General features: G+C 39.1%; 2 protein-coding genes and 1 long non-coding RNA gene across 3 annotated transcripts; 1 reads left to right on the top strand and 2 right to left on the bottom strand.

Moving 5' to 3' along the window:
• Positions 1-1,735: 1,735 nt before the first annotated feature.
• LOC113278233 lies at positions 1,736-4,185 on the top strand. Its single transcript, XR_003325374.1, has 7 exons — positions 1,736-1,812; positions 1,899-2,036; positions 2,366-2,437; positions 2,812-2,973; positions 3,148-3,338; positions 3,471-3,508; positions 4,114-4,185. It is a non-coding gene; the product is annotated as an uncharacterized LOC113278233 (long non-coding RNA).
• Positions 4,186-6,032: 1,847 nt separating this feature from the next.
• LOC113280186 (F-box protein At3g07870-like) lies at positions 6,033-6,763 on the bottom strand. The gene is made up of 2 exons (XM_026528841.1): positions 6,615-6,763; positions 6,033-6,507 (listed from the first exon to the last, which is right to left on the bottom strand). The coding sequence occupies exons 1-2, from the start codon at positions 6,761-6,763 to the stop codon at positions 6,033-6,035; spliced, it is 624 nt and encodes a 207-aa protein (XP_026384626.1).
• Positions 6,764-15,830: 9,067 nt separating this feature from the next.
• LOC113280184 (F-box/LRR-repeat protein 12-like) lies at positions 15,831-17,237 on the bottom strand. Its single transcript, XM_026528839.1, has one exon. It carries the CDS (start codon positions 17,235-17,237, stop codon positions 15,831-15,833), a length of 1,407 nt encoding a protein of 468 aa, XP_026384624.1.
• Between the last annotated feature and the right edge of the window lie 1,791 nt (positions 17,238-19,028).

The following is a 19,028-nucleotide window of genomic DNA, read 5'->3' as shown; positions in this document are numbered from 1 at the left end:
AACCCTCTTGGAGCTTCATGATTCATACTTTATTTGTCGTTATACCTAATTTCGAATCGACATTGAGATTCATATTTATCAATTTCGATGATGTATTATGCTAAGCTTGAAGTCAGAACCCTCCTGGAGCTTCCCAATTCATAGTTTGTATGCCATTATGCCACATTTGAAGTTCGAGTCGACACTGAGCTTTATATTTATCAACTTCGATGATGTATCTTGCTAACCCTAGTTAAAATAAACCGAAAGCAAAAAAATAAAGCACAAAAGCACAAATCGAAATCACAAAAAAAGAACAAAAAAACACACAAAGAGCTTCATATTTATCGATTTCAATGGTGTATCCTGAGAACCCGAGTCTTCCGGTGTGAACTAAAGCTACTTCATGACATGTATGGATAGTCGAAATTACTTCACGACTTATGTGACTAGTCGAAATTCAATCCGGAAGCACATAGAGAAAGCACAAAGAAAACACACTTTCCTTGATCCGTATGACAGTCTCAAATCAAATATCCACCGTCCAAAGATATCCCTAATCCGTATGACCATATTTAAATCAAATCTTGGCCGTTTAAAGATAGGTATATAGAAGATCAAAAGAAAATTTCTCACAGTTTCTTCATTTTCCTCTCTTATCTTCGTCTATAACCTTATCTTCCGCCTCCCTTGCAAAAGAAAACCCTAACTCACCACAGAATCTATTTCTCGATCACTCTCTTATGTAAAAAACTTACGGAAGTTGTAGATCGGTTCTTTCAAATTGCAATGGCTTCTTTGAAACTCATTTTCTCTTCTTATTCTCTCTTCTTCTTTCTTCTTTTTCGTTCTTCTTCTCTGCTCTTCTTCAGTTGAAAATCGAGAGGTGAAATTGAGGTATGGCCTGAGGAAATTTAAATCGTGAGGATGTATAAAAGAAGAAGGAGTTGGTGTTTCTGCTAATTATGAAGAAGAAGATTGAGTCCTGTTATGAATCGAGAACTAGGGTTTTCTTAGTGAATCGTTAATTGAGTTAGAAATGGAGAAATTAAAGATGGGTTTTGTTCATATTGAAGATTCGAACACGAATTTCTGAAGATTTGTCACCATGGGTGCCTTAACTATCAATAGCTGTAAGCGTCGTAACGATTATCTTAACTTAAATTATGCGGTAAATTATTTTCAATCTCCAAGTTCTGTTATTGATTTTTGTGTTTTTTTTAGTTTCTCAGGAACCCTAGTTCCCAATTTTGTTTTGTAACTCTTAGTTCCTTCTAATTTTGTTTTGAATGGTCTTCCTTTTTAGCCATTTGAGGTCTAATTGCGGTCTATTTTAGATTTCTTCTGTCTTCTAAGCTCTCTATTTTGAATCTGACTTGATTCTTATTTCCTTTACATCAGGACGGAGGAAGGCTTAAAGTCTAACTTTCGGAAGGACTCTCTGAGGATTACAGCTTAGATGTACAACCTGTAATTAAGTACAGACAAAATGGCGTTATCTTTTAACACATGGAAGTAGAGAGAACTCAATCACTCATTCAGGTATATACTGACAATAAAAACTAGCTTCAATTTACAAATCTGTTGTATTTCTGATGTGTTGGTATGATTTTAATGTTGGAGGGGTGTTTTGGGTGTGAGAAGGTATTGACTGTTTGATCTGGGTTGATACAGAACACCACCAAGCTGGTTGGAGATTTCTTCTCCTGAGGTTGCTGTTGGAATCCACAAAGACAATATTGATCCTGTTCTAAAACATATCATCTTATGTCACGGCGTTGGTTTTCCCATGCTTCTCCTACTCTTTTCAATGCAAGGACACCAAGGCCTCAAGTATGTTATGTTTTTTCTTTGTTTGTTTGTTATTTTGATATTAGGATTAATTTTCTGACTAATTGAGGTTTTGTTGGAATTTGTAGTTGAGTAGAGGCTTCCATGTGTGCATGATAGAGGACAATATTGAAGGAATATACGACACTTTGAAGGAGTGTGCTGTTATTAGTAAATCTGCTGGAGGAATTGGAGTTTCTGTACACAACATCGATGCCACTAGTCTTGTAAGTGGTTTTGTCTTTTGATTTAGGGTTTTTGTTGCTGTTCATGATAAATTGGTTGTTTTATTGTGTAAATTTAAATTTGTTGTTGTCATGATTTGCGGAGTGTAAATTGCTCGTGTCAGTTTATTTGCCCTTGACGACATAGATCTCAGTCCTGGAACTGAAAAGTAGTAGTATTGGTGGGAGGTTGGAAATTCAATGGTTTGTGGGAAAAATCATATAGGGCTTCAACCTTAATCTTATCGAGCTTGAACCTTGTGAGAGAGAAAAGTTTGTTGGATTTGTGGAGAGAATATGAATTAACGATGTGAAATTTCTTCTACTTGCAGAGCTTTGAAGGATCTTTCTCTGGATGGAACACTGGCTCCTGAAATTTGTAATCTTTTGTACACGAAGTTGATGTAAGCATCTGTGAGCACTAGCCTAGTTTCTTTAGTTATATTAACCCACTTGTGCAAGGATGTTAACTGAGCTTTTCCCACTGCGCAACAACTCATTCTCTGGAACCAATCCCTATAGCAATTAAAGAATTTGGACCCGGGTTCAACAATTTCGATGGACCTATTCCATCCAACCTTAGCGATAAATTGTCCCTTGTCATCCTTTGAGTATAAGCTATTGGATCTGATGTTTTATTATGCTCTTCTTGCTTTGACAAGCTAGATGTGCTCCGCGTTAACTGCTTACAGAGTGCTGATTCTCAACAACTTATTAATTTCCTCTATGAGTGCTGATTCTGTATATGCTTTTCTGCTTCCCGGGCTACGCAAATCAGATAGTGTCACTGGGTAGGAGAAAGTTCAGCACAGATTTTCAGACTGCTAAAGGCGTTGATGTTCTTTGGATTTATAGTGACGGTTAGCATCCTCTTTATGTTTGTGAATCTTAAAGTTGGTGACATCTTTGCGAGCAAAGAGCACAACAGCTGATCCAAATGGTACCCCTTTTCTTCTCTTATTGACATGAGAAACAAACCACACAGATAGATAAAGTTATAGTTAATGATTTTCTGATACCAAATTGTGTAAGAAACCTATATGGCCTTTTTATTTGTTGTTGTGAAATTTTAACTGCTGTTTTACTAGAAATTCAATCGTGGTATATGATGCAGCATTGATTGATGAATGGAGAATACACAAGAAGCAAGTTATGGCTTCATGACCTTGCTGGAAGTGAGAGATTAGCCAAGCCAGACGTTTAAGGAGATCCGCTGAAAGAAACTCAAATTATTAACAGATCCTTATCTGCACTGGGAGGTGTGATAGCAGCGCTGGCGACCAAAATCCCACATATTCCTTTCAGGTCATCTTTTATGAGGATATCTGATGAAGATACAAATTTAATATTGTTAATTTTGCTTGTTTGATATGATTATAATTTTCTACTTAATGCCAAACTAACATTCTGATTTTTGAATATTCCCAATTTGTGCAGGAATTCAAAGCTCACTCACTTGCTCCAAGATTCTCTAGGTATTTTTCATTCTTCCCTAATTAATTTTGAAGTTATTGAAACTGGACTGAGGATTGAGTTTCTTTATTGCTTATATTGCATATGCCATAATAATTACCACTCCAACTAATCACATCAGCAATAACATCCCATGGAAAATTTTCGGCCATCCTTTGACTTTATAAGATCCCATGGAAATTTTGTCATGAGAACAAAAACAAATCAACAATCGTTGCTACGAAATGAACAACCAATTTTCTTAACCATTAGGACCATAATGTAGCTTACAATTCCAAAGTGGAAGTTCGTGGCAGCCCGCTCTATCAATATGTAGTTTTTCCATTTTTGTTATTACTTCATCTTGTTTCAGGTTCAAGCTGTTGCATGGAATTCACATCTGCCTAATTATTTTCTTAGTGTGTTTACTTGACTCTTGCTATGTGAGCATTCCCACATAGCAGAAAACTGTAAATACAGTTGCAACAACCTAGTATCACTGATCTGAAAGCCTAACAAATGCAAATATGTGGGAACCTAGGATGTATTTGATGAAAAACTTAATGCTTGCAGAAACTTCAGTCTGATTTTTCAGTCTCTCATATGTGGTTCAGACTTTGAATTGTAGGGTGACAATTGCTTTTCAATAAAGAAACAACTTGTAACATACAGAAGCAGCTGTAAACTGGAGAATGTGGACCAAGTTGAAGAAAATCTCTTGCCATGAGTCTCGAGTCCAACCAACCATCTTCAGCATCAGTTTTCAATAGCTGGTTGTATATGAATGAATAGTTACTCTTTTGTACTTTAATCAGCACCTAGTTGTTCCATCTATGGAATAAATTTGCGCACGTACGATTTATATGATATTTTTAGTCATGTTCAAAGAATCTATCATTTTATTTTCTTTCGTTGCGCAACACACTTTCATACAAGGTGATTTGAAGTTAGCTAGGTAATGCAATTGGAGTGGTAGGTTAACTTGAATGAATGTAAATGTGCTACACTGGCATGTTAATGTGAATATGAAATACTTTCGACAATTCATGCAATTCGGTTTCAGCTATAATTTTTTTTTTCAAAATAGTTTTATGCACACAACTTCTAATAAGAGTTGTATTCCATATTTCAACTACACATACCAAAGGTTGTGAAAAATGTCTTTACGACATAACCAGGTGCTGTCCAAGATAGTTCGACAATTCATACAAGTGTTGTGCAAATATTATTCATAATACTGGTAATTGTTGTTGTATATGTTTCTACGATATACTACTTATGTTGTCCACGATTGTTCTACAATACAAGCAAGAGTTGTGTTAGGTAATCAAAAAAAATCGAAAGAGAATCACAACATTGACAAACTATTGTCGAACCATGAATCACATCACCCTTTACAACACTTGTCATCCATTGTAAAAAAACTTGGACTTTCTACAATACCCCCGTTCCACAATGCATGGAATTGAGTTGTCGTAGGGGTACTGCAACTCTTATCTTGTGTCGTCAATGATGTTTTTTCCCGTAGTGTGATCACCTCATCGTCTGCTTCAGTTTCTTCCCAAAATGTTTCACCATCGAATTTTGATCCACCTAGCCAAAATAAGAAAGTGTATCATATAACCATAATGATGTATTAAATGTAAAAAAAAAAAATTCAATGAAAAGAGAATTTCATTACCATTCAGCATATCCCATAGCCAGTCTTGAGCGCACATCAAAGCTTCCAACGTTTTTGGATGAAGTCTATTACGTTGAACACTCACAAATCTACCTCCGGTACTAAAAGCTGATTCGGAAGCTACCGTTGAAACTGGAATCGCTAAAATATCTCTAGCCATACACTGCAAGACTGAATATTTAATCCCATTTGTCTTCCACCATGCTAGTATGTCAAAATTACCAATCCTAGGTAAAAGATCTTCTTCTAAGTAATTGGTTAATTCTGACTTAACAGTACTAGTAGGAGCAGTATTAGAGACAAACATATCAAACTTTTCCAAAGGATCTACGTCATCGTTAAAACCATGCATCTCTGAAGTGAAAGACAAATCATTTTGGCTAACAGATGTTTCAGCAAATTTTACTTTCAGTTCATACTCCAGTTGTCAACAGCAATGCTTTTCCAAAAATTAGAACTTCTCAATTGTTATCGCCATTTCTGAGGTATATATCACCATATTTGCTATCCCCTACGACACATCCATTCTCCTGTTTCAGTTATTCTTACAATCTGATCGCCTCAAGTCCAGCAATACCCTCTCAGTCTCCTCTATTGCTTGGGCACATTCCTGCTTTACCATAAAATATTTGAGTTGGCTATCATTATTTATGGATTATGATGAATGAAAGATGTATTTCATAGACATGATGCAAAACTCAAATTCACTTCCATTACGTGGTTTTAACATATGAAACAAAACATAAATGATAGACAGTTAACAAGGATTAAATAGCATATTCACCTGTTTCTCTTCTTAGTCTTAGTCTCCAATAAGTTTCTAGTGATTTCTCCCTTCTTCCTTCTTCCCACAGCAGTAACAGAGTTTAAGGAAACCAAACTTTCAAAATAACTGCTTTTCGCACTATTAAACCATGGATGTTAATATTTGGCTTTCTCGTAGCTCCATGCTTCGGGTCATATAAAGTTACACGACACTGGTTCTTGAACAGAATCTCACCATCCTTAAAAGACTCGATAAGTTTCACATCAAAATATACACAACATGGCATGCTCTCAAATGTAATGGTGTAAAGTTTAGTCCAAGACTCTGAAACTCCATAATCTTGCATTACCCACACTTGAAAAGTCCTTTGCATATGAGCAAGTGCACAAAGACACTCTTCCAACACTCCCATATTCATTTCATGTATAGTTAACGTTGTTGGTAGTGTCATTGGTAGTTGCAATTCTTCAAATCTCTCTTCACTTATATGCATTGAGACTATCATTGCGGAGGACGTTTCACTTAATCTACTCCTGAGCCAATGAACAGCTCCATTCAAAAGCACCCCAGATGTGCTTCAAAAAGCAACCCATACTCGATGGATATAAAGCTTTTCCATGATTCCGATTTTAAAGAATAGACTTGGACTAAATTATAATCCTTCATCATATTCGTTACCAACTTGTAATCGTCGGTCTTGTAATCATAACCAAAACCATGGAATGTACATCCAGGACTAGAACTTATATCTTGTAATTTGGGCAATATCTTGCAAGCAATCCTTAAGAAAATACTAGGTCTGCGTTGTTGTTGATCGCTTGCTTCTGACATCTTTGCTTCGGGTCTTGGCTTGGTGATGATTCTATGTGTACCCAAACTTTACTGGACTATCAACTTGTAGCGACTTTGGATTTTCGTTGGGCTGCGAGTTGTCTGAATCTGGGCTTCTTACTAGCATGCCTCCCGACTAGTTTGTACTTCCCGATTGTTTCCTATGTTTCCACTTAACCCGATGTCGTGTACTTATTTTCGCTTTACTCGGCTCTGGCTTTCTTTGACATTACAGACGATTCGTGTTGTTATGCCGGCCCGGAGTCAAGTGCCTCGTCTTGTAAGATCTATCCACTTTTGTTGATTTGAACTTCTTGGGTATACTTCTGGCTCGGCTTAAGCTTGCATCTGGAGTTGAAATTCTTGGATGGTAGCAGTTCTCTTCGTGACAGCTGTTTTAACACTTTCTCAAGGTGGTGTTGGTGTCCGGAGTGTCTTGATGGGTTGAGTTCGAAACAGCAGAATACGGTTGGTGATAAGCTCTCTCGGTGCTGCTGACTATCGCTTCTATGTTGCATTCTTGTTGGGATATTCTGCTGTTGAGCTGCTCTTTTTTGTTTTATCAGGCTTCCTTTTCTGATACAAGTCCGGTGGTGTATGCTTTTGTTTGGTTAAGTTGATAACGTCGGCTGAATGGTGCATCGGATGTTCTTTGCAGTGAGCTATTCACTGTTGCTGAAGGAACTGTGCAGAAGAATACAAAATGCGTCTGCAGTATGCATACTTGCCCTTATTCTTGTGCGAAGTTTCAAAGCAATTCTTGGTTCAAAAATTGCTGATTGCTGTTGTCGTGCCGTGATATTCCTTGTAACTCCGGTACCGTAGGATCGTATTGGCTGGTCTCCGCTAACAATTGCGGATCACTACATTTGCCCCGAGCTATCTATCTCCCTTGGTAATTGTTGGAGCTCGCTCCGAGATGCTTGCTAGTTTCTTTTCTGAAATATATGAAGCATTCTTGAACTGACCAGACCCTTGACAATCTGGTCATGCACTCATCCTGTTCGAAGTTGTCACGATCACGCCTTGGTAGTCAATGCTCAACTCTTTGTCTGGTTCAGTCGTCTTTAGTTCTTAACAAATAATAGTTTCTGAAGCTCTTTACAGGAACGAGGGTACCTGCGACTCATGAGGGAAGGTGGTAGTTGCCATGTCTCAACTTTCTTGTTAATTGGCTGACAGTCTTAGCATCCCCGGTTTGCTTCAAACGGTGAAGGTGTTCCCGTGCCACTCCCAAGCATTTTTCTTGCGTCAGTCTTGTGATTATATGATTGTTGTTGAAGGGACTGCGCAAAGGAAAACCATCAGCACCTTCCTAGTACGCGTACTTGCCGCTGTTCATTTGCGGAGTCTCGAGACAACAATCATGCCTCGGACCTATGGGATGAGACACTTAAGCCTTGCATTTTCGGCGATAAGTTTTGGCTTTGAAAGATGCTGAAGTCAATACATTCGAGTACACCGTTCTGCCATACTCTACAAAAGCGTGAAAAGGCTCACTGTAGGCTGGACTCGTACATTACTTGCTTCATAATTGGACTGCATAGTTGCTTGGGACCTTTTTGCTGCCAGCAATGTTGATACGGTACGGTTCGTTCCTGCAACTCTTTACTTGATTCATAAACTTGGGAGACTCCATGATGTCGTCGCTCCTTCATTTGGTTTGTGATCTCGGTCCGTAGCTTTGCTGCTGACAATTCTTGGACACCATCGTAACCAAGACAGTTATTCTCCCTAGCTTCCGTGCCCCTGTATGTAGCCTCCATGCACTATTTAGCCCTATTCGTGTTATTCTGGCATAAATTCGGTTTCCATCGAACGTTCCTGCTAATGTTTACAATTTTTTAAATAAAAATACGTTATCAGTCACACGCTTTTCCGACTTTCAAATATTCATTGCATCCGTTGTGCTTTCTCATGAGTTTCTATGGTAAATGCCACTAGACAATGTCTAACATTGAAGGCGAAGAGGTAAGAAATCTTCCCTGTTGAAGTTTCCCTATTGAGGTTGTTTGTTCACGAGCTGAAAGACGTGTCTCGGTATGATACAAACTTCGGATGATTCGCCCATGTGCTTAGAAGTAGCCTCTGCTACTGACGACTTGTAAAACCCATGTACGTATTTTATTCAAGTCTCACACGCTGATGACCCGACAGATCCGTCGTCCCCATTGTGTTGCCCCTTTTCATGTATAACCGCTCATAGTCTTAGCATACATATTTTCCCGCAATACTAATCATTTCAGAGTAGGCATTAGTTAATATTCCATATCTGTCGAACACACTCACAAGGAAGGGTCATCGGGCCCAATGCCATGTCCCGATTGAGGTATCTCATCACCGTCGTTTTGATCTAGTGGAAGGGATTCGGTCATTCCTAAGATCTATAGCTCGATATCCTGGGTGCCATCAAACGACTATCCCGGATCAAGTGAGTTACCAAGTACTCATGCCTTGATAATCGATCACACTTGCGATGGGAGCAATGTTGTATGCTCGACTATCAAGTACTTGTTCCTTGATAATCTGTTACTGGTTTCCAAGCACCAGAACCCTTAGGCTACCTCGGCACTTGCACACTGCCACTGCCACTGCCCCGAGTATCGAATAGCCAGTCGACTGTAAATCACCTCGGCACATCCACACTGGCATTGCCCCGAGTACGAATGACCATTCGAGTGTAAGTCACCTCGGCACTTCCACACTGGCATTACCCCGAGTACGAATGACCATTCGAGTGTAAGTCACATCGGCACTTCCAAACAGGCATTGCCCCGAGTTCGAATGACCATTAGTCGCTCATGTCATAGTTCCTACCCCTCACGGTTTTAAAGAAATAAATGACAAGTTAGATCACCTCGGATCATTCCGTTTGATGACCCGAATTTTAATGATCCGTGTGTTACAGTACACTAACAACCCAAGGCGTCCCCCAGGTTATTATTTACCAAAGTCTGCGTAGTCTAATTTGGAGTCAGAAGTCTTAGACCATCCCGGGCCATTCAGTTTGATGGCCTGAGTACGAATGGTATATCGCTGTGTTTGTCATATCATCGCCTTACCGTTGTACGTTTCATGTAATATACTATGTTCCACGGATATTCACTTTCAGTCCCGCTTGGTTGCCACAACTTGCAAGTCCTTTCATTTAGTCGGCTGTTGTTGCGAGATAATCAATTCCATACCGATGGTGCCCGAGATGATTCACTGTCCATCGATCGAGGGTGCGTCCAAGTCATTGCATGTTGACCCTAACTGAGTCGCTTCCAATTCATCAAAACAGAAAGTAAGTAGTCGCGAGTGGGTTCTGAACTAGACGGATGCCTTATATTCACTGGTTTGTGGCGTTTCTGGTCCGAAGTAGCTGAGTACTGAACGTAGTTGGCATAGCCTTGTGGTTCAAGTGATTATCTTCGGAACAACATTTGCTCCTTGCCCGTTCTGCGTCACACGCTAGAGGAATATCTCAGTCACACATTGCTCCCTGTATCGCCGAATCTCCCACGCTTGTAGACTAATTGGGAAGAGAAGTGATTGCTGCTATTTCGGTTCACGACCATTCCAATATCGATGCTCACCATCATGTTGCCGTCGTATCTCGCCCGATTAACCTCAAAGGTCCGACTGATTGATATATCTCGATGAAGCTGGGTTGACTGCTGTGACGAAATTGTTCGAAGCGGTTGTTTCAATTGAGTCTGTTGACCATCATCATTTTGATCGGGTGCTATATCCCGATGATCATTCGCTGCGAGGAAGTGTTCACTTCTAGGACCCGAAATGGATTGGATATGCCCCGATACGAGTTGGCACGAGTAGGCGCAACAGCTTGGTATATTGCTTTGTCCCGAGATGACTGATTGTTGTTCATAGTCCGACTGGCATATCCTAATGAACTTCGCAGACTTAAGCGGACTGTCTAATTTGGTCGTGCCTCCATTATGCAGATTCTCCACGTGATTAGAGTCTTCTTGTTGGCCTTTCAAACTTCTGCGAGCTTTTGTGTGCTGGGATGTGTTAGTTAGGAGAAGTGTTCTCGCTTATCTCCCGAAGATGATGAATGCCCGATATATGCTGGTTATAGACGTTACTGGCTGGAATCCGAGTGGTTTGTATGTGCCCCGATGTGATCTAGCGCGAGTAGTTGCAGCTTGAGATACTACTTCCTTGCTTTCCGAGTTGATTGACCTGAACTATTTGTTCCAAGATAGCTTCCTTAGATGAGCAATGATGTTTCATGAGCAGACTCCCAGATGGTTGATCCGAAGTGATTGTTCATAACAGGATTCTTCCAAGATAATCTCACTGCAGGGTCAATATACAATCATTTTTGTGCAAGATCCCATTCCCATTATCATTTTTCTGCAATATCCAGTCAAATGAGTGAGTACCCCGATCAAAACTTAAGCCCGATTCCATATTCGAAATCTAATCGACAAAAGTAGTACTAACTACATGATTCATTTCTTTCAAAATTAGGCCGAAAGATCGGGTAATTGATGTTTTCGAAGTAATTTCAGGCAGGCTTTTACCATTTTTCATAAATATGATTGGAAGATTCACTAGCATTTGAACGATACGTATCACAATGAACAAATTCATTATATGCGCTGTATTGAATGAGTTTAGGTATTTGGGGAAGGTGATACTTAGATTCGACTTCCAATAACTGGTGACATGGCCTGTGCTTTGATAAGTGACATATTTTGACATTAAATGTCAGCTATGATCCTTGCTCCTATATCTGAGGAGTAATCGTCGTTGCCACGACACGTTATTATGCTAGAGTTTTGCACCCTCTGTTGCATGATTCTACCAGGTTCTCCATTTACAGCTTCAAAGTTGAGTTGTCCAGTCCGTTGTGTTGGGAAAAATTATCACATCGGAGATGGTGACTCAAGGTGATCTGATACAAGAAGGATATGTCAGTTAGAGTTGATCGTCAATTCAGTTATTCTCCTGGTGATGGGTAGCGGCCAGAAGCTGATGAGACCCGAGCAAAAGACTGTCTGGTGGAGGCCAGAGGTGATTTTGGTCCGAGACGGATGATTCAAAGTGATCGATCATAAGGGCGTCTTCTTGAGCTGGTTTTGCTGGAAGTTCTATACATAATTAAAGAAATTTCACTCTCTTCGATCTTTTTTTCTGTAACAACAAGTCAAGGAAGTGAGCACCCAAGCTAAACTTAAGCCAAATTGCATATTTAGCATCTAAACTACAAATGTGCAGCAGATGACATGACCTGTCTCCTCCAAAATCAGGCCAAAATATTACTTAGTAACTTAAGGAAAGCGGGTTTTGTTAATCGGTGAAAAGATCCAATTTGGACTATTCACTAGCATTTGAAAGTTTAAACTGTCGTCGCAGATGAATGCAGATGTTATGCGAGTTGTAATGAGCCAAGTGTTTGAGATCGATGGTACTTAGCTTTCCTTCCTGGTAGGCAGGCATAAGTATCAGCTGCGCACTGGGGGATCTGTGGTGGTTTGGTCGAAGAGGACCGTTTCGACTCTATGAGCAAAGCTTCCTACTCTTTGGCGTCTTCGTCATCTCCCAAAGCTCATCCATCCGTTGCCAAAATCATTTTGCTCCTCAACTGGTACTCGGGATTGGGTTTATGCACCCGAGTGAGTTGCATGGAACTGGCCGATGTAGTTAGCCTCGATCACTTGAACAAATTAATCAGAGCTTGTTCCAGCTGTGGCAGTTTTTCCCATGACGATTTCCTTCGAAATTGAGTTGGTGAGATCCGACTAACTTGATGAAGGTTTCACAAATTTCATCTTCCTGTAACTCCCGACAGTGAAGATTAGGGATTGAACCTACATCGTTGCTACGAGAATCAGCTGCGCTAACATACGCCATTCGAATCATCACTGCAACAACAGATCAATCAAGTGAATAGTTAAGAAAAGTAATCATATCATTCAAGATAGAAAAATCCCTAGGTGAAACAAACAGATAAATCCCCAAATCAACTAAGGATTTCGTCACTCAACGTTTTCAAAATAGCTTAAATGGGTTTGCAAAACAAGAATTTCTGATAGCAAATCTCCCATCGAAACAGAAATCGAGTAAAGCTTTTGGAAGAAAATTCAATTTTTTCTCAAGAACTAACCCTAGTTTTCCATAAACACCTTTTGAAGAATTTGTACTTAAAACTTTCAAATTGAAGTGTTAACAAACAAAATAAGAGATAAATGAGAAGAAGATTTGTCCTGTTTCAGATTTGTTCTTGGCCGAAGTATCTCTGTTTCCAATTTTGTCGAGGTTCTCTTTGCATGTGTCTCCGGTTCACCCACACAGAACTACTGATGTTATTTGCCGTTTTGCTGTCTGAAGATAGCTTTGTTCAGTCCGAGTTCCACATTTACCCCTCACACTTCAACACTCGGTAGTCAATAGATCGGCTTAAACTTCAGTGGAACTACTTCTAAGCTAAAAAATAGAGAAGGTGACTCTCGGTCCCCTTAATCAGCGCCAGAATGTAGTTGCTAAAATCCTAACAACCACACGCAATAAAATCCAACACCTAAGATGAAGATCTACTCAACAAAGAAGAAATGAAGTGCATCAAAGTAAATACGGAGAGAAGGTTTTTTACGTGGTTCGCCCATTAACGAAGCCTACCTCCACGGATATCACTATGATCGGAAATGTTACAAAGTCGGAAGAATTACATATAAACTCCATTAAAAGGGATTTGAGTTCTCTTGAGCTCTAAATTGACGGAAGAAGAAGAAGAAAAAGAAGCCGAAGAAGCCTCCTAAAAATGTCTCTCTCTTTCCCGTATAAAGGGTAGGGTACACACCAAGTTATCATAATGCCCATAGTGCTGACTAGGTAGGATAAGAGCTAGCAAGGTCTTATTCCCTACAAACAATTGTATCTAATTAAACTACTCCCGCTCTAATCATAAGACACGTGTCGGTTATATTTTCTGCTCCTACACACCTAAATAACTACTAATCAAAAAGATATAAGAAAATAGCTAAACGTTATTAGCAAACTGAAGCTTGTCGTAGTGTGAATGTGGCACCGTAAAATACTAGGTACCAAAGCTCAATAGAAAAATCACTCCATTTGCCGTCGATTTCCCCACATATACAGGAAAGCTTGTTACACCCATAACACAAAGATTTCAACCCTTCATCACATAGATTCGGGCAGTTATCCACGAGAAGGGTTTCCAAGTTTCTGCAATGCAGACCAATACCTTTTCATCCTTCAAGTTGTAACTCATGACAAGAATTCAGCCATAATGATTTTAATAAAGGTCAACCTTTAGAAATAGCTATAATTGCTTCATTATTAACTGCATTTCCAAATAAATTTAGATAATGCCTTGTCCCTAGATTCAGACCACATGCAGTAGATGCTTTCTTTTACTGTGCCGGATCCGATAGGGTGATTCCCTGCTTCGCCTTGCTCTTTTCCTTAATGCATCAGAGCCTAGGATAGTGCCACCTTAACTCGCTAACTAATTGCTACTACATTCTTTGTTCACAGAATTTACATGGGGCGGGGCGGAGGGATTTTAACGATCTCAGGGATGATATGCTATTTCTGTTACACTGCCATATGGCTGACTTCGCAAGTAACCACGGATGCAGAAAGACTGTTGATTAGGCGACCGATCTACTCTCATACCTTTTTTTTTTTGATACTGCATGTGACTGAGCTTAACTCCCCTAAGCACATCTAGCCCCCTTGCTGAAACAATTTGTGCCGACCCTCGTATTTGAGGCCACTGGTTTTTATCCGGCCCGAGAGCAAGTAATCCATTCTGTGCTGTTCTTAGGTACATGGTTTGATTCCCGGTAAGTCTATTATATTTTCTTCAATTAAATATAGAGATGCAGAGGTATATATATATGTAAAACAAATTCTCAGCTTATGCATTGTTCTGCATTAAATAATGATCTGCGCAGTACTGCTCAGAATTCATGATGTACACAGATCTTCCAAGGTGAGTGCTTTATTACAGATTATACAAAGAAATTCTCATCGCCTGTCTTCATATTACCTGAAGATGTAGTTACCAAAGTATAAGCCGACACGTGGCCATAGGAAGGCGCGGGAATCTGGTGAAAAGATCTTACTTCAAGTCCCGAGATTCGTCGTCAGGGACTTGTCAAATCAAGTCAGAATTATCCTTATCCACGCAGCAGCGAAGTAAAGTTTGGGACGAGGTAACTCGCCAAAGGGGACGTAGAGCGCGAAAGGAATCAAATGTTCATTACGAAATGACCACGAAATAATGTGACTTGGTTTGGAAGAAAAACTATCCCCACGAAGTAGATGAATTATCGAGCAAGAAATGGGACAGTGTCCCAATAACACCACGTGAAGTCAGCGAAGGTGGGGAAATTTTTTATGGAATATGCTCCAGGCGAAGCATAAAATAACCTCGACGAGATGATATGAGATGTATACCACTAGGGTTGTTTAGGCCTATAAATAGAGACCTTTGGACAATGTAAAGGGAGAGATCTTTTGGAGAGGGAAAGGTCTAGCATAAGATAGAGAGAGAGTTAGGGTTTCCTTGTAATTCATAGGCTGGAGAAGGGATTAGGGTTTCCTTATAACTTGTATTTCGTTTGAGATTAATAAATAATTTTAAATTCTAGTGTTTATTATGTCTTAGATCTTGCATATTCTCCATTTGGGTGTGTTGCTGGATTTCCAGTAATCACAGAAGCTATAAATTATAACTAGTTGAGACAGGTGCAAGGTATCGTCCAACAGACCGAGACTGACTGCCATGATTCTGATGGAGTAATAAGTGTTCTTCTAATTTCAACTCCATCGGTACATCACAAAAACCAAAAAAGAAAAAGACAATGACATTTCTGCCTGTATTTAAAATCACTAAGGAAAGGACTAGTTGCTAGCGTAACACTGTGATCAGTGTGGATGTTAACCTGATACCATCATCATTTATGATACCATCATTAAGGTTCTTAAAAAACTTATATGCCTCTGGTGTCAGAATGAGGTCCACAGTGCACAAGCACACCTCGCAAACTATTACTGTTGCAGATTGAATCACCGCAATTGTCAATTACTAGACAGGAAAGTTTGAGCACTTAAACAAGTAACACGAAGCTTTCAACCCTGAAGGACATAAGTTTGAGCACTTAAACAAGTAAAGGTCTATCAAGTTTCTGCAGTGCAGACCAATAGCTTTCCATCCTTCAAGTTGTACCCCATGACAAGAATCTAGCCACAATGATTCTAATATAGGGCAGCCTTTGGAAATAGTTGTAATTGCTTCATCATTAATGGCATTTACAACTGATAAACTTAGAGATTCAATCCCATCTCCACTTGTAATTGCTTTAATCCCCTCTATTGTAAGTGTACACACATCAAATGCATCAACATTAGTCAAGGTCTTTGGACACCCTGGAAAGCCAACACCAGTTACATTGCTGCAATATGAAATTCTAACTGTATGAATTTTGGAACAGTTTTGTATGAGAAAATTTATTCCTGAATCAGTTATCCCTTGACAGTTTGTGAGATCGACTTTCTCTAAAGATGCACAACTTTTTGCTAGGATTTCTAAGCCTTTACTAGTAATCTTCCGACAATATCCGAGGCCGACTTTCTTAAAGGATGCACAATCTTTTGCTAGGACTATTAAACCTTTATCAGTTATCCTCTGACAGAATATAAGGTTGATTTCCTCCAGAAATGCACCATTTTTTGCCAAGATTTCTAAACCTTTATCAGTAATCCTATGACAGTATCCAAGGTCGAGTTTCTTTAAGGATGCACAATTTTTTGTTAAAACTTCTAAACTTGTATCACTAATCTGTTTGCACTTTTCGAGGTCGACTTTCTCCAAGGATGCACAACTTTTTGCTAACACTTCTAGACCTTTGTCGTTAATATTAGAGCCATTTAGATATACCGATCCCAAACTAGGGAACGAAGAAAATATCAAAGAATTTTTTTTATCGGAATACTCAGAGATATACTTTAAGCATAGAAATTGAATTTTTGATCCGAAGTATTGTGATTTTGATGTGATATAATTTGTTACCTCCGGGAGACCACTTAGACAGAATCTTTTGAGGTGTTGGAATCCAATCAACAACTTGCAAAGAATTATAGAAAAGCTTTCGGGAGAAATCTTTGGTGATTCACGTAAACTACATTTAGAATTATCAATATCCCATAACGACTCATGATTGCAGTTCTGAATATGGAACCAGTGACGGCAAACCAAACCAAAGGAACTAAGGTCAGTACCTGATTTTAGGCTCTGATATACAAGGCCTAGACAGTCATCTGGGAGATCAGTAATTGACAATCTTTTACAAGGATGCATATAACCTATCAATCTGTTTTCTTGTGTTGCTTTTGAAGTAAGCTGGAGCTTCCTCAACCCATTTTTTCTTTTTCTTTTTTTGATAAGAAGCTTACCCAACCCTATGTTGTAAGTGTTGCTGGATGATAACCTCATCTTCGGACACGAGAAAACACTTGTTCCACCAATGCGAAATGAAAATCCTGGTTTTATTGATGCTTTCTGCAAATAAGTTTAGTTAGATATGCAACCCTAGATTATTAGGTAAAATCAAGATTATAAGTGTGCATCTATAATGTATTAATTTACATGCCTATTGTAAAACTACACTCTTTATTATTATCAACTGCATGATTAGATAAAATCAAGATTATAAGTGTGCATCTATAATATATTAATTTACATGCCTATTGTAAACCTACACTCTTTTTATTATCAACTGTGTTAGGGTTCTAAACCTTTGCACTGGATATAAACTGCGAAGTACTAAGAAAACCAAGGATGAAACCCTTTAGTAACAAATTGAATAAACTTCTTATAATTGATAAGTCATAAGTTACAAGATTAGGGTCGAGCTATATATAGCTGAATAAACTTGATAAGCAAGCAAACTAACTAAAGAAACCGGTTAAACTAGGAAACTGAATGCTAACTGCGTAAGGAAAACAAATACCAACAAATAAGCTAAGTGTAATAGAGGAAATAGGGGTTGGCACCGCAACATCCCACCCTGCTTAAAACAAGGCTTGTCCTCAAGCCTCTAACTGTAGAAAGCGTGCAACAAGATCATAAGCATCTTCCCAAGTTGCATCATCTCTGGAATGACCCTTCCATTTGATCAACCATTTTGTAGCAGCTCTATTTCCCTTCTTATACATCTGTCTGTCCAAAATTTCTTCTGGCTCCCATTTATCATAATCAATAATGGCAGGAAATGAGGCTTCAACAGCAGAAGTAGTGCCTAAATTCAGTTTTAACTGAGATACATGAAAAACTGGACGTATTCTACTAGTGCTAGGCAAGTCCAGTTTATATGCCACAGTTCCAATGGACCATAAAAACGGGGTGATAGCTTTGAAAAAGACTGATTAGAAACTGTTATCTGTCTGTAAGGTTGGAGACGTAGATAAAAAAAATCACCAACTGAAAAATGTCGTTTAGTTCTATGAGAGTCAGCATATTTCTTCATTCGATCTTGTGCAACAGACAAATGAGACTTTAACAGCTTGATTTTGTGATCTCTGGCACGTAAGTTCAAATCCACATCATGCACAGGGGTTGATCCAGGTAAATAAGATGAAATTACTGGTGGAAGGCGGCTGTAAAGAGCTTCATATGGAGTCATCTTAATGGCAGAGTGATAGCTGGTGTTATACCACCACTCGGCCCAAGCTAACCACTTAAACTAATCTTTTGGTTTCATTCCTGCAAATCATCGAAGATAACACTCCGGTGTACGATTTGTCACTTCTGTTTGGCCATCACTTTGCGGATGATAAGATGAAGTCTTGCATAATTGTGTGCCCTGCATTGTAAAATAAGCTTCCCAGAAATTACTCATGAATATAGGGTCTCTATCACTTGTGATAGTCTTTGGAATTCCATGTAGACGCACTACCTCACGCACAAATACATCATCTATGGTGCTTGCAGAATATGGATGAGATAAAGCAACAAAGTGCGCATATTTGGTGAGACGATCAACAACTACCAAGACGGAAGTCTTACCATGAGAAAGTGGAAAGTCGTCTATGAAATCCATAGAGATGTCAATCCAAACATCAGAAGGAAACAGAAGATGACTTAAAAGGCCAGGAGGAGCCACAACTTCTGTTTTATTACGTTGACAAGTCTCACAATGTAAAATAAATTCCTTAATTGAATGCTTCATGCCAGACCAGTGAAAATTGTGCTGCAGTCGCTTGAAAGTTCTCAAATAACCATAGT

The sequence above is a fragment of the Papaver somniferum genome, chromosome 5 (assembly GCF_003573695.1).
Source record: "Papaver somniferum cultivar HN1 chromosome 5, ASM357369v1, whole genome shotgun sequence".
In the NCBI taxonomy this organism is placed as follows: Eukaryota; Viridiplantae; Streptophyta; class Magnoliopsida; order Ranunculales; family Papaveraceae; genus Papaver; species Papaver somniferum.
This window is presented reverse-complemented; position numbering and strand designations above follow the sequence as displayed.